This window comes from Primulina eburnea, chromosome 2, assembly GCF_022965805.1.
Source record: "Primulina eburnea isolate SZY01 chromosome 2, ASM2296580v1, whole genome shotgun sequence".
NCBI lineage: Eukaryota > Viridiplantae > Streptophyta > Magnoliopsida > Lamiales > Gesneriaceae > Primulina > Primulina eburnea.
Genome location: NC_133102.1, coordinates 38507937 through 38521832, shown reverse-complemented (window position 1 = coordinate 38521832; position 13896 = coordinate 38507937). Strand labels below are relative to the sequence as shown.

At 37.7% G+C, this 13896-nt stretch overlaps 1 protein-coding gene and 1 non-coding gene across 2 annotated transcripts; one reads left to right on the top strand and one right to left on the bottom strand.

The window, feature by feature from the left end:
- Positions 1–7373: 7373 nt before the first annotated feature.
- LOC140824882 (small nucleolar RNA R71) lies at positions 7374–7479 on the bottom strand. Its single transcript, XR_012116500.1, has one exon. It is a non-coding gene; the product is annotated as a small nucleolar RNA R71 (small nucleolar RNA).
- A 5558-nt stretch (positions 7480–13037) lies between these two features.
- LOC140824283 (uncharacterized) lies at positions 13038–13613 on the top strand. Its single transcript, XM_073185884.1, has one exon. The coding sequence runs from the start codon at positions 13038–13040 to the stop codon at positions 13611–13613; it is 576 nt and encodes a 191-aa protein (XP_073041985.1).
- The last annotated feature ends 283 nt before the right edge of the window (positions 13614–13896 follow it).

Here is a 13896-nt window from a genome sequence, read left to right as displayed (position 1 = left end):
ATTAAGGCTGAGTAGGTTAGAGTAACTTCCTTGGTCTGTTTTTTAAAATACCTAAAATACCCTTCACCCCCACTCTCTACATTACTAATTATATATATTAATAAAGTGTTAAAAAATAAAAGCAAGTCACATGTAGTTTAGTGGATAAAGCCTATGTTTCTTAATCATGAGGTTGTAGGTTCAATTTTTGCTTGGGTCTTTTTTATTCTTTTTTAATTTATTTTTTAGTTCATATATCAAAATTATAATGTAGCCACTCATTATTTCTTATAAATATATTTTGATCCTCATTTAAATATAAATCAAATAAATTGTAAAAACATATCGTACAAGCACGCAACGCGTGCGTCGTTGTACTAGTAATCATAAAGACTGATATGCGGAAATATGAATATGAACGAATTCTAACATTTAGGTATTGATGTAGAATTTGAGACGGCTACGAGCGAGATTACACAAACACCAAAAACATATATCTTTTAAATATTTATGCAATTTACGAGATGATATATTTTTTAATAACTGCATTGATTTAGGAACATATATGCCACTTTTTATAGACGTTCTCTAACCATCATAGAGAAACTCAAGACTTGGAAAATCTTGATAAATTTATTCGGGATATGGTAAATAAAATCTCAATATATTTACCGTCATAATATATATATATATATATATATATATATGTATGTATAATATTTTTTGTTAGGATTGATTTAGAGTTTAGAGAGATGTGAATAAAGTATTTTTAAAATTTTCTTTAAAAAATGCGACCGGTCTCGATAGTGTTAGCAATATAATACCTGATTTTCTCACCACTTTAAGAAACGGTCGGACCAGAAATTTGTGCGGAAAATGGTCTGATGGTTCTTATGAGAATTATATACTCAAATATAGAAATTTAATAAGATTAAAAAATGCGATAAGGAAATGAGAAAAATATTTTTATGGATGTTCGGATATTCAAGATCCCATATCAGTTTTTCTTCCACTTAGGAATAATTTGGTTTTACAACACTTTGTAACAATCAAGTTCAATCTTAGAACTTATTTACTGATTAAGTCGAAACTCCTAGTATTCTCACAAATGATTGAGGCTCGCAGTCTAACAACCAATACAAGATGAATGACGTAAAATAATAAATCCTTCGATTCAATATGTCGAAAAACTCCTCAAACGATCTTGGAAAGAAATGGTGGATTGAGTTGACAGAAGCCATTGATGATCCTTGAGGATCTGATTAATGTTCTTTGATGAGTGGGCTGTTGATCATTGTATATCTTGTGAGGATTGAGATTGCTCAAAAATATTTTCAGAGAATACCTAGTGTGTAAAATTCTTGTTTTTCTCTCCTCTTGGCATTCTCTATATTTAGTACTTCTTGCATCTTTTCATTCAACGTTCAACTGTAGCTCAATAAATAAGCATTAATGCAATAGTACTGTTGTCGTCGTCTTTTCCTTATACATCGTACACTTTAATTAGTGAGCAATTTGACCTTTACCAAATTTGAGAGCAAACGGCCACTAACAACAAAAAGTAACTAGCTCTGCGTGTAAACTTTTAAAAAAAAAACATTCTGATCTATTTATATTATATTTTATCGTCCATGACCAGTCTACCAACTTTTATGATAAAGTAGGTGAGATCATTATAAGATGTGTGGCTTGTATAAGAAGATAACTTTACTCGACCGTTGATTAATATTTTTGGATAAAAAGAACAGTTGAGTATCCCATGTACCACATTCTGCTGCGCATGAGCGATCGAGTATTGATTTTATGAAATTAAGAATTTTATTCGGATACTCAATATTAAGCTGGGGAAAGGAGATCGCGGACGACCAAGATGAAAAAATATTTTTAAGGCTCGATAAAATGATTTATTGAGATGAAAATTTTCTAAAAAAAATGCTGGATTCCGAATTATTTTACGAGACTAGCTCAATTATATACGGGAAGCCGGTTTAGTCAAACGAATGTCTTTTAAAGGCCTGAAAGTTATTATTTTTGAAAAATAATTTTGTAAACTTTTATTTTATAATTAAATGAGCTTTAATGGCCTAATTTAACTAGGATTGGAAGGCCTAATTATTTCTAAACCAAAAAACCCCAACTTTTAGGCATGAATTTCGAAACTTTAAAAACAAAACCTAGGCTTGAAGACTCCTACCAGCTGCCGAAAAATACACACATCACACTCTGAAATTTTCAAAAAAAATAAAAAAATTGGAGAGCAAAGTTCAAGGATTTTCTTCGCTCGTTCGTTCTTCTTCGCAACTCATGCCAACGATCGAATATTCGAGCTTTTTAACGCAAAGACACGTCTCTAAACCTTCTTTATGAACCATTCAAATCATATTATGCGTGATTTATGTTTTTAAGCATGAAAATTATTTATACAAAAATATGCAACGCTTAATGATTTTATTTTAAACGTTTTTTATGATTTTACTCTTGTTTGAGTCACGTTATGAATTCTAAGGACAAGATGCCAATAGGAAGTATATAAGGGATTGCGAAAGTGTATTATAGAGATGATATGAAAGCTGGACAGTAGCAAGAAAGGGTTGTGCATGGAAGGGATCAAAAAAGCTAGGGTTTTCAAGGGTTTTGGGGGAAGCTTGGCTACGGTTGGAGCTGCTCTACACCAGAGCTTGGCTAGCCATGGTTCAAGACCTGTGTGTGGCTTGGTTCAGAGTCTAGGAAGGTTCCTAGGGTGACCATACTCCTCAGAGCTCGAAGGAAGGAGGCAGCCGCACGCTTAAACCAAGAGCTAGGGTTCGCGGCTGGTTCAGGGGTTGGGCGCATGGCTGGTTGGGTGGCTAGGCTGGTCCAGTAGCATCTATGGAGGATGGCTTGGGGTCGAGACATGGTCTGGTGCAGACGTGGTCTAAGGCGGCTCCGGTTAGTGTGAGCCACGACTTTGGGGATTAGAGGAAAGGGGTGTGCGGCTTGTTGCAGGAACTAGGGGCTTGTGCGCTGGTCTAGGCTGGATCAAGAAGGGTCCGGGAGGGTCTGGGAATGGTTCGGTCCATGGTGTCTCGAGGGTGGCTCGGGTGTTTGGGAGAAACGTGGCTCGATTAGGGCTTAGATTTCGGTTTTGTCTATGGGAACGGAATGAGCTCGAACCGTGGTCCACAAGGCTTTGTTCGTGGTTCACAGGGATATCTTAGGGATGAAACACTTATGTTTAAAATTTGGAAAGAAAATATTAAGTTTTGAATTTATTCGGGTTTAAAACGCCTCACGGTTTAGCTATTAAGTCAATAAATCGAAAGGCTCGGGTTTACGTTTAAGAAAAATATTAGAAGTCAAATTTAAGCTTATATGATGTATGAGATATTTTCGAGTCAATAAAATTAAGAAAAAGTCAAAATAGAGAAGTTCGAGGTCCAGAGATAAAATGGTCATTTTACGTCTCGGGTAGTACGAAAGGTATGACAGTGTCCCGAAGAATTATAATACATGCTAAATGATATTTTAAAATGGGTATGATGAAAATATGATAATTTTATGATATATGCAAAGGTTGTACGATTTTCCCCCAAAAATGCTATTTTATGAATTTTGAAGGATACGATATTTTACAAATAAAAAGAAAGGAAATATTTTGAAGGATGTGAATTGACTGTGACATATATGATATGATTCGGGATATCGTGAGGGAAAAGGCCCCAGAGGGATCCCGTTTATGGGAGGAGACCCCAGAGGGATCCCGACGATCGTATTTCCATATTTGGCCACGACCCAATGACGAGAATTGTTGACGCCCTACCCCAGGTACGTGGTGTAGCTAAGACTGGTCAGTCGACCACATGATGATATGATTATAGCTAGTCACTTTCAGGGATCAAATTTCACCCAAAATGATATATGATGATGAAAAGTTTTACGATTTAACGATTTATAATTTATTTACGCTTACAAATTTATGTTAACTTATTTTAAATAACAATACAAATTTTGTGCATGTGCCTGTATATGTATTATTTGTTATGTATTGTTAGAACGTGCTGAGTCATTAGACTCACTAGATTTGGCTGGTTGCAAGTGAGGATGATTTTGAGGGAGGCATTGATGCTTGAGTGGATCGAGTTCGGAAGTACACTTTCGAGATACTTTATTTTCCGCATTAACTTAGTATTTAAAGTTTTTGAAGTAAAGATTTTGAGGATTATTTATTTAAAGATTTTATGCTTTATTTTGAAGTTAGTCGTTGGATTATTTTAAAGTGACGTATGATTTTGTGGTTAACGATTTGTGGATTTTATGCATTTAAAATTTTTAGATGTTGGGTTTATTTTTAAGTGAGGGTTCGAATTTCTTGAAAAAAAATTAGTAGTATTTTAAAGTTAAACAGTAAGGGACGTTTCAGTTGGTATCAGTGCGAATGATCCCGAAAGAGTTTTGTTAATGTCACTCTGAGAAGTTCAAGAAGTCACGTCTCAAGTCTGTGAGTTTTACTGCTTTAAGATTTCATGCTGAGTTTTAAATGCTTATATGATACATGAATTAAGAAGCTAGAAGTAATTTTAAATGCATGTTAGTTACATGTTTTCGACGACGTGAACAGTGATGCCTCCCAGACGTGTTATTTCCATGAGTACTGAGGGGGAGAGGCAGGAGGAGAGAATTGAGGAGGTACCACCACTACCTCCGATGCTGCTTCACAAGTGCTCGAGGGGATAGCCCGCTTATTAGAGCAGCATGCTGGGAATGTTGTCACGGGTCGCCCTCGGTGATATTTATATGCAGTTTGGATCCGAAGGATTTTTCTGGTACTACTGAACCATTCATGGCTGAAGGGTGGATTAGGTCTTTGGATGTGGTCTTCCACAATATGAACATGGTGGATGCTGATGGCTCTGACGCGCCATTTATTTACTGAAGAATGACGCATCTCTATGATGGGAAGGAGCTTAGAGGGGGGTGAATCTGAATACCCTCACTTGGGAGGACTTCAAATGGATCTTTTATGAAAAATACTTTACTGCTGACGTGAGGTCCATACTGAAGCGAGAGTTTATGAGTCTCCGGCAGGGGGACATGCATGTTGCCAATTTTGTTAAGAACAATAGGGGTTGTCACTTTGTGCCCCTAATTGCAAATGATGTTGCTGAGAAATTGAGGCACTTTATAGACGGTCTTAGGCCTACTGTGCATCGGGGTGTGCTGTTTGGAGACCCAACGAGTTATAATGATGTTGTTATGAAGGCCTATAAAGCGAAACAATCACTGAAAGATATTGAATGGGAGATGCAAAGGAAGAGGCCCCCTCCACAGCAGTAGTCACTGATATGTGTGATTTTTACGTGTTTTATTGCATTAGTTTGTGTGTGTTTGTATTGTGCATGCGTACATTTCGTTTACATTTTGTTCATTTTAGAATAAGCATACGCATTTGATCGTTTCTCATTTGTGCGCGACGAATTTGCAGGAAAAATGGCCGGAAAACAAAAATCGAAGCCAAATGCCAATCTAAGAAGATAATTTGCAGAAGAGGACGGCGCTCGGGCGGTGAAAGTGTACCGCCCGGACGCGATAGGCGAACTGCCAAGGAGAAGTCCAAAGAAGTCGGCGCTCGAGCGGTACTTTTCTACCGCCCGAGCGCCCGAAACGGCATGCCCAAGTGTTTTACAGAGAGTGAAGCGCTCGAGCGGTAATTCTCTACCGCCCGAGCGCCACCTAATTTTGGCAAGATTTTGCAGCCGATTCTTTACCTTATTTTGGAGGTGTGGCTGATATGGAAGGGATTTGGACGACTTTTTGGGGGAATTCAGACATATTTTGAGAGCCGTCACAAGTTGGAGAGAACTTTTGCGCTTGGATTTGGAGAGTCGAAGATTTCCGGGCGTCGTTCTTCGCATTTTTTGTCAATTCTAGTATTTCTAATTTAGTTTTCATCTTTAAACTTTGTTTTGTTTAGTTTTAATATGAACTCGAGTAGCTAAAATTTTATTATTTGTTGGGATTTAAGGGGATCCTACCCCAAAATTTTATTTAAATTAATTTACATATCGATTTTTGATTTGTTCTTGATTATACAATTGTTTTATCGTGTTGTTAGAGCGTAGCTAACTTTAAAAACGTTTTTATATTGCGAGCGATTTCGAGAGAATAACTTGTGATAGGAACGAGTAGTATAATCCGTTGATCTACAATTTACATAGATATATGAAATTAGATACGCGCCTAGAGTCATAGTCCTAAGGGTCGAAAACTAAGGGATTTCACAAATAGACATGCAATTCACTCTTGATAAATAATTAAAGATATTTAATTACTTCATTGAGTATAATTAGTTTGGCATAGCTCGAGAGAGTGTGTTCAATTGAATAGAAAATCATGTCGGAAGCATATGATCATTATCGAATAAATTAATTAATTAACGAGGGGTAGGTGAACCGATATTCCCAACAAATTCATTTCTTATTGAATTTTACTCAACCATTTTAGACATTATATTTCGTTATTTAATTTTGAATAATTTTTGTTTGCATGTTTATTTGATTTTAGTAGTAGTAAAACACCCAATCACTTTTCGTTGCTAAAGATCTAATAACTGAAAATAATAATTGTTAAATACAGTCTTCATTGGAACGATATTCGTACTCTGGTATATTATACTATTACTTGACATCGTGCACTTGCGATTAATTTTGAGCATATAAAACATATTTTTATGAAGGATTTCACAGTGCAAGTTTTTGCTCGATCAAGTTTTTGGCGCCGTTGCCAGGGACTGTTAATTCACAATTTTTATTTTAGTTATCTTCTTTAGCATTGTTTTATTTTTTCTTGAGCTAACACTTTCTATTCCAGAAATTATTTTTAGTGCATGCCAAAGACACTTGACGTGAATCTTGAGGAGTTTGACCCTGAAATCGAAAGAACTTTCCGCAGGAGAAGACAGCAGCAGAGACTTAAAGAACTGATGGAGAGGCACGAACGCGAGCATGAGGAGGAACACCATGAGGATAGACAAGTTGAGATGCCACGCCGCATACCGATGCTAGAGTATGCCCAACCCTCTTTGGATGGTGCACGCCCCAGCATTGTGAGGCTGATTGTGCGGGCAAACCAATTCGAAATCAAGTCAGCTATAATTCAGATGATTCAGAATACAGTCCAGTTTGGAGGATCTGCAGTAGATGACCCAAACACGCACATCGCAGATTTTCTTGAAATTTGCGACACTTTTAAATTTAATGAAGTTTCTCATGATGCTGTTAGATTACGTTTATTCCCTTTCTCCTTGCGTGACAAAGCTAAAGCATGGTTAAATTGTTTGCCTGTAGGTTCGATCACTACATGGGAGGACATGGCGAAATCATTTCTCATTAAATACTTTCCTCTATCAAAGACCATGAAGCTGCGGGCAGACATTACAACATTTGCTCAATTCGATCAAGAGTCTTTATATGAGGCATGGGAACGCTTCAAGGATCTATTACGAAGATGTCTACATCACGAATTGCCACTTGGGTTAGTCGTTCAAACATTCTATTATGGTTTGCTTACTTTTAACCGTACTATGATAGATGCTGCTGCTTGTGGAAATCTATTGAGAAAAACTGCGGAAGAAGGGTATGAGTTGTTGGAGGAGATGGCTGCTAGTAGTTATCATCCTCAATCTGACAGTAACAACCAGCGGAGAAGTGCAGGAGTTCACCAGGTAACTGATCTTTCTGCTATTACTGCACAACTTGATGTGTTGACAGGAAACTGGACGGATTGAACATGGGTGGCACAACTATGCGTCTTCAAGAGATATTCTGTGAGAAATGTGGAGGTGAACACTATGTGAAGGACTGCCAAGATGACAATCCCTTTTATGTGCAAAACATGGCACCGCTCAATCAAGTGGGAGTCCACAACCGTCTAAGGAATGACCCATATTCGAATACATACAATCCTGGATGGAGGCAACATCCCAACTTCTCATGGGGTGGTCAAAACAATCAGAATCGACCACAGGGAGGACAACCGTATGAAAAACAATCGATGTACAGTTCTGACCCTCCTCGAGAAGAAAAATCCAATTTGGAGCAAATGATGTCTAAGTTCATTTCAGCCACCGAGACTAGACTACATAATCAGGATGCATCGATAAAGGGGCTAGAGAATCAGATTGGACAGTTAGCGAAGATGATAGCAAGTAGAGAGCCAGGCACCTTGCCAAGCAACACTGAGACTAACCCGAAAGAGCAAGTGAAAACCATAGCGTTGAGGAGTGGAAAAGTGCTTGAACAAGAGGAAAAAGAAAAAGAGGATCAAGGAAAAGAAGCGGTTGATACACACACAGGTAAGTTTTCTAACTCTACACCAGCAACCACTGCACAATCCAAAATTATTATACCTCCTCCTTTTCCTGCAGCATTGAAAAAAGCAAAACTTGATGTGCAATTCGGTAAGTTTCTTGAGGTATTCAAAAAATTGCACATCAATATTCCTTTTGCTGATGCCTTGATGCAAATGCCGAGACAGCCGAGTTATGCTAAATTTCTGAAAGACGTCTTAGCTAATAAGAGGAAGTTGGAGGATCACATGACGGTAAAATTGACTGAGAATTGCTCTGCATTGGTACAAAACCAGATCCCACCAAAGCTAAAGGATCCAGGGAGTTTTTCTATCCCTTGCATGATTGGTGATGTTGTTTTTCCTAAAGCTTTATGTGATCTTGGTGCGAGCATTAATCTTACGCTGTTATCTGTATTCAGGAAACTTGGATTGGGCGAGCCTAAACCGACACAGATGTCCTTGCAACTAGCTGACGGATCCGTCAAACATCCACGAGGATTCAAAGAAGATGTGTTGGTGAAAGTGGGAAAGTTTATATTTCCTACAGATTTTGTGGTGCTTGACATGGAAGAGGATAAGGAAATGCCTTTGATTTTAGGGAGACCGTTCCTTGCAACTGGCAAGGACGTGATTGAAATGCAAGAAGGGAAGTTGAGATTGAGAGTGGGAAAGGAAGAAATCACTTTTAATGTTTTTAAAGCTCCTAAGCACACACTGCACACTAATCATTGTTTGATAGTTGATTCATCGGATTCACTTGTGTTTCAATTTGTTCAGGATGCTATGAAGGACCCATTGGAAGCCACGCTCACCACTGAATTGAAGGAGGATGAATTTGATGAAGAAAAATCTGCAAGAGTGGCACAATGTAATGCCAACCATCAATGGAAGAAGCCAGAAAGGATGAAATTGGAGGACATGGGGGATCAAAGAGATTTGACCACTCAGAAGTCAAGCATAAAGGAACCGCCAACACGTGAGCTAAAACCACGGCCTCCACACCTGAAGTACGTGTACTTAGAGCGTACAAAGCTAGCACCTGACAAGCGCATTTGAGAGGGGAGTCACTTCTGTCCATTCTTTTTATTTATTTTTTATTATAATATTAATTTTTTTATTTTTTTTATTTTTTTCTATTGTGTTATGTTTATTTTCTATTGTTGTTTCATTCGTGCATTTATTTTTGCATTTATTTGTGTGTCTCCATTCATGTTTGCATTTTTGTGTTTCGGTTTTTTTTGTGCAATAGGGACATTGCACTCCTTTAGTATGAAGGGGTCGTTTTTCGTATTTTTCTTGCATGAGTGTCAGTTGATGGTGAAATTAGTAAATTGGTAGCCAGTGATGATTTTGGGCTAAATGAACTGCATGTTGCTTAGTCTCATCACTCGTTATGAATCCCCCGATGTATTGAATTTTGTTTATGCATATATAGTGGATGTTGATAGTGGTGTCAATGACAGTTAAGTTCAAAATAATCCGTGAGGGGAACTGGAGAAACATAAGATGCGAGTAGAACTTGAATGATTACCTGTTGAAATGAGTGACTAACCAGTAGCATGAAATCTAGTAGAAAATCAAAAGTATTCCTCAAACATCCTTCATCCCAATCGTGCATAGGACCTAAAAATTCATCCCTAGGTCAAATAAATAAACATACCCTATATCCAAAGCCTAGGGAGTACGCATGAGAAAACTATGCACCAAAAATTAAAAAAAATGAAATAATAAAGGGGATGTAAGGTGAGGGGGAGCCAAAAAGGGATGAAATCCTATCCCAAGGCTAAAAAGATGGAGATGTAAGGCGTTGAGGAATGTCAGAGAAAATTTCTGACAAGGGCATAGTGAAAATGATCTACGTACTCCCAATCTCCCTGAGCCAGTTCAGCAGTTATAGCTATTGACCCCATACACTTTGTTGTTTTACCATGAAACTCTACCACTTTATGTGTTTACTGGTTTGTCCTGAATGGAAACAGAACTCAGGAGAGCGAAACTTGCGTTGACTTGTCTATTTGGCGTCCCATATGATTTGCGAATAAAACTGTCTAAAACACAAGCTAGAAAAATCCACGGCACACACGACCACACTCTGTTGGAGAAGAACAAATGTTGTGCGATGTTTTGGAGGGGCAGTGATATATGTTGTGATTTGACTAAGTGTATGTGGTTCAAAAACCCGCTGAGGCGGGAGATGCTAGTTGCTACTTCACCATCAGTTTAGTTATTTTAATACCCTTCATTTTGTGTTTGTTTCGTGTTTTGCTTGTGGTCTGTAACCTATTTTACTTGAGGGCAAGCAAAAGGTTAGTATGAGGGGGTTGATATGTGTGATTTTTACGTGTTTTATTGTATTAGCTTGTGTGTGTTTGCATTGTGCATGCGTACATTTCGTTTACATTTTGTTCATTTTAGAGTAAGCATACGCATTTGATCGTTTCTCACTTGTGCGCGACGAATTTGCAGGAAAAATGGTCGGAAAACAAAAATCGAAGCCAAATGCCAAGCTAAGAAGATAATTTGCAGAAGAGGCGGCGCTCGGGCTGTGAAAGTACCGCCCGAGAACGAGAGGCGAATTGCCAAGGAGAATTCCATAGAAGTCGGCGCTCGAGCGGTACTTTTCTACCGCCCGAGCGCCCGAAACCGCATGCCAAGTGTGGCGCTCGAGCGGTAATTCTCTACCGCCCGAGCGCCACCTAATTTTGGCAAGATTTTGCAGCCGATTCTTTACCTTATTTTAGAGGTGTGGATGATATGGAAGGGATTTGGACGACTTTTGGGGGGAATTCGGACATATTTTGAGAGCCGTAACAAGTTGGAGAGAACTTTTGCGCTTGGAGTTGGAGAGTCGAAGATTTCCGGGCGTCGTTCTTCGTGTTTTTCGTCAATTCTAGTATTTCTAATTTATTTTTCATCTTTAAACTTTTTTTTTAGTTTTAATATGAACTCGAGTAGCTAAACTTTTATTATTTGTTGGGATTTAAGGGGATCCTACCCCAAACTTTGATTTAAATTAATTTACATATCGATTTTTGATTTGTTCTTGATTATACTATTGTTTTATCGTGTTGTTAGAGCGTAGCTAACTTTAACAACGTTTTTATATTGCGAGCGAGTTCGAGAGAATAACTTGTGATAGGAACGAGTAGTATAATCCGTGGATCTACAATTTACATAGATATATGAAATTGGATACGCGGCTAGAGTCATAGTCTTAAGGGTCGAAAACTAGGGGATTTCACAAATCGACATGCAATTCACTCTTGATAAATAATTAAAGATATTTAATTACTTCATTGAGTATAATTAGTTTGGCATAGCTCGAGAGAGTGTGTTCAATTGAATAGAAAATCCTGTCGGAAGCATATGATCATTATCGAATAAATTAATTAATTAACGAGGGGTAGGTGAACCGATATTCCCAACAAATTCATTTCTTATTGAATTTTACTCAACCATTTTAGACATTATATTTCGTTATTTAATTTTGAATAATTTTTGTTTGCATGTTTATTTGATTTTAGTAGTAGTAAAACACCCAATCACTTTTCGTTGCTAAAGATCTAATAACTGAAAATAATAATTGTTAAATACAGTTTTCAGTGGAACGATACTCGTACTCCGGTATATTATACTATTACTTGACATCGTGCACTTGCGATTAATTTTGAGCATATACAACATATTTTTATTAAGGATTTCACAGTGCAAGTTTTGCTCGATCAGTCACAGTAGAGCAAGAAGCTATTTACGAGACCACCGAAGCGGCCAGGGCAACAGCAACCATAGGGGCAGCCACAGAGGGCAGCCGTCCTGAAAATTGATGAGAAGTCGTTCTGCAAGGCGTGAAATCGCCATCACTTTGGCAAATGCATGTAGGGCACCTACAAGTGCTTTAGGTGCGGAGGAAACGGGCATAAGGTTGTTGATTGACCGAAGAAGAAGCAGCCCGTGACTGAAGGTCTTATGTGATGCATGCTGAGCAAGCGGAGCTAGAAACTATTCTTATTACATGTATTCTGGCTATCTAAGCATTTTATATTACTTGAATTAATAAGCATGAATACTATGATTAATATGAAGTGCATTGAATATGATGACATAAAACTGCATGTTTCAAATTCTAAGGCTTAGGGAATTGAATTCATAAATTATTAGCTATGTGGATCGAATTATGGATGAACGAGAATTTAGAGGCTGAATTATTTCGATTTATAAATTTAAGGGGCTAATTAACAATTTTTGAAAATTATTGAGAAAAAATTCGACATAATTTTAATATTTTTTGGGGAGGGAGGGGTAAATTGCCATAACTGGAAATGTTGGGGGATTAATTGCATAAATTTGAAACCTTGAGGGGCTAAATGTCAAAACGTGGGCTGAATTTGAAAAATCCTATAATGCTTGGACTAAATTGCAATAACTCGAAAAATTTGGAGATTTGTTTAGCAATTTTCGAAAATCAGGGGACTAATTTCCTAATATTGGAAACTAGAAGGGCCTATATGATAGGAAATTTCTGAATTTTTTATGGCCTTGCTTGAGCATAATGCAAATATTATCACATGCATAATATTATTAGCGGGTATATCTACCTACGTTTTTTAGATTATGAATCTATGCTTTCATTCCTTTCTGAATCCTTCGTGAAACGATTGGAAATCTTACCGGAATATGTGGATTCGGGATTCAGAGTCACAATGCCTTCGAGCGAACATATGAGCTCTACAATCATGGTTAAGAATGTGGAGCTCAAGATGCATAGGAATGTTGTTCGAACAGACCTTATTGTGTTGCCAACGCCCATGTTCGACATTATTTTGATTATGGATTGGCTCACACTGAATGAAGCCATTATCGATTTTCACCAAAGGTTAGTATCTATTAGACCGCCCAATGGGAAATCATTCATCTTTGAGGCTGTGCAGAACAAACAGTTGCGACAAATTGTTTCATGTATCCGTGCGAAGAAGCTTAGTCGGAGAGGCTGCCAAGGTTTTCTTGCTAGTATTATATCCATACCCGACATTGGCAGTCAATCGATAAAAGATGTGGAAGTTTTCAAGGACTTTCCGGATGTCTTCCTTGATGAAGTTTCTGGCGTTCCACCCGAGAGAGATGTGGAGTTTGCTATTGAGTTGATGTCGGGTACTGTGCCGATCTCTAATGCATCATATCATCTAGCACATGCTGAGATAAAAGAGTTGAAATATCAAATTCAAGAGCTGCTAGACAAAGTATTTATTCGCCCTAGCTTCTCTCCATGGGACGCGTCGGTACTGTTTGTGAAGAAAAGAATGGGAGTATGAGAATCTGTATCAATTATTGAGAATTGAATAGAGTGACAGTGAAGAATAAGTATTTGTTGCCGAATATTGAGGATTTATTTGAATCACTAGGTTTGGTTGGTTGCAGGTGAGAATGATTTTGAGGGAGACATTGAATCTTGAGTGGATCGAGTCCAGCAATACACTCCCGATGGACTTTATTTTCTGCATTAGCTTAGTATTTAAAGTTTTGAAGTGAAGATTTTGAGAATTATTTATTTAATGAATTTTTATGCTTTATTTTGAAGTTAGTCGTTGGATTATT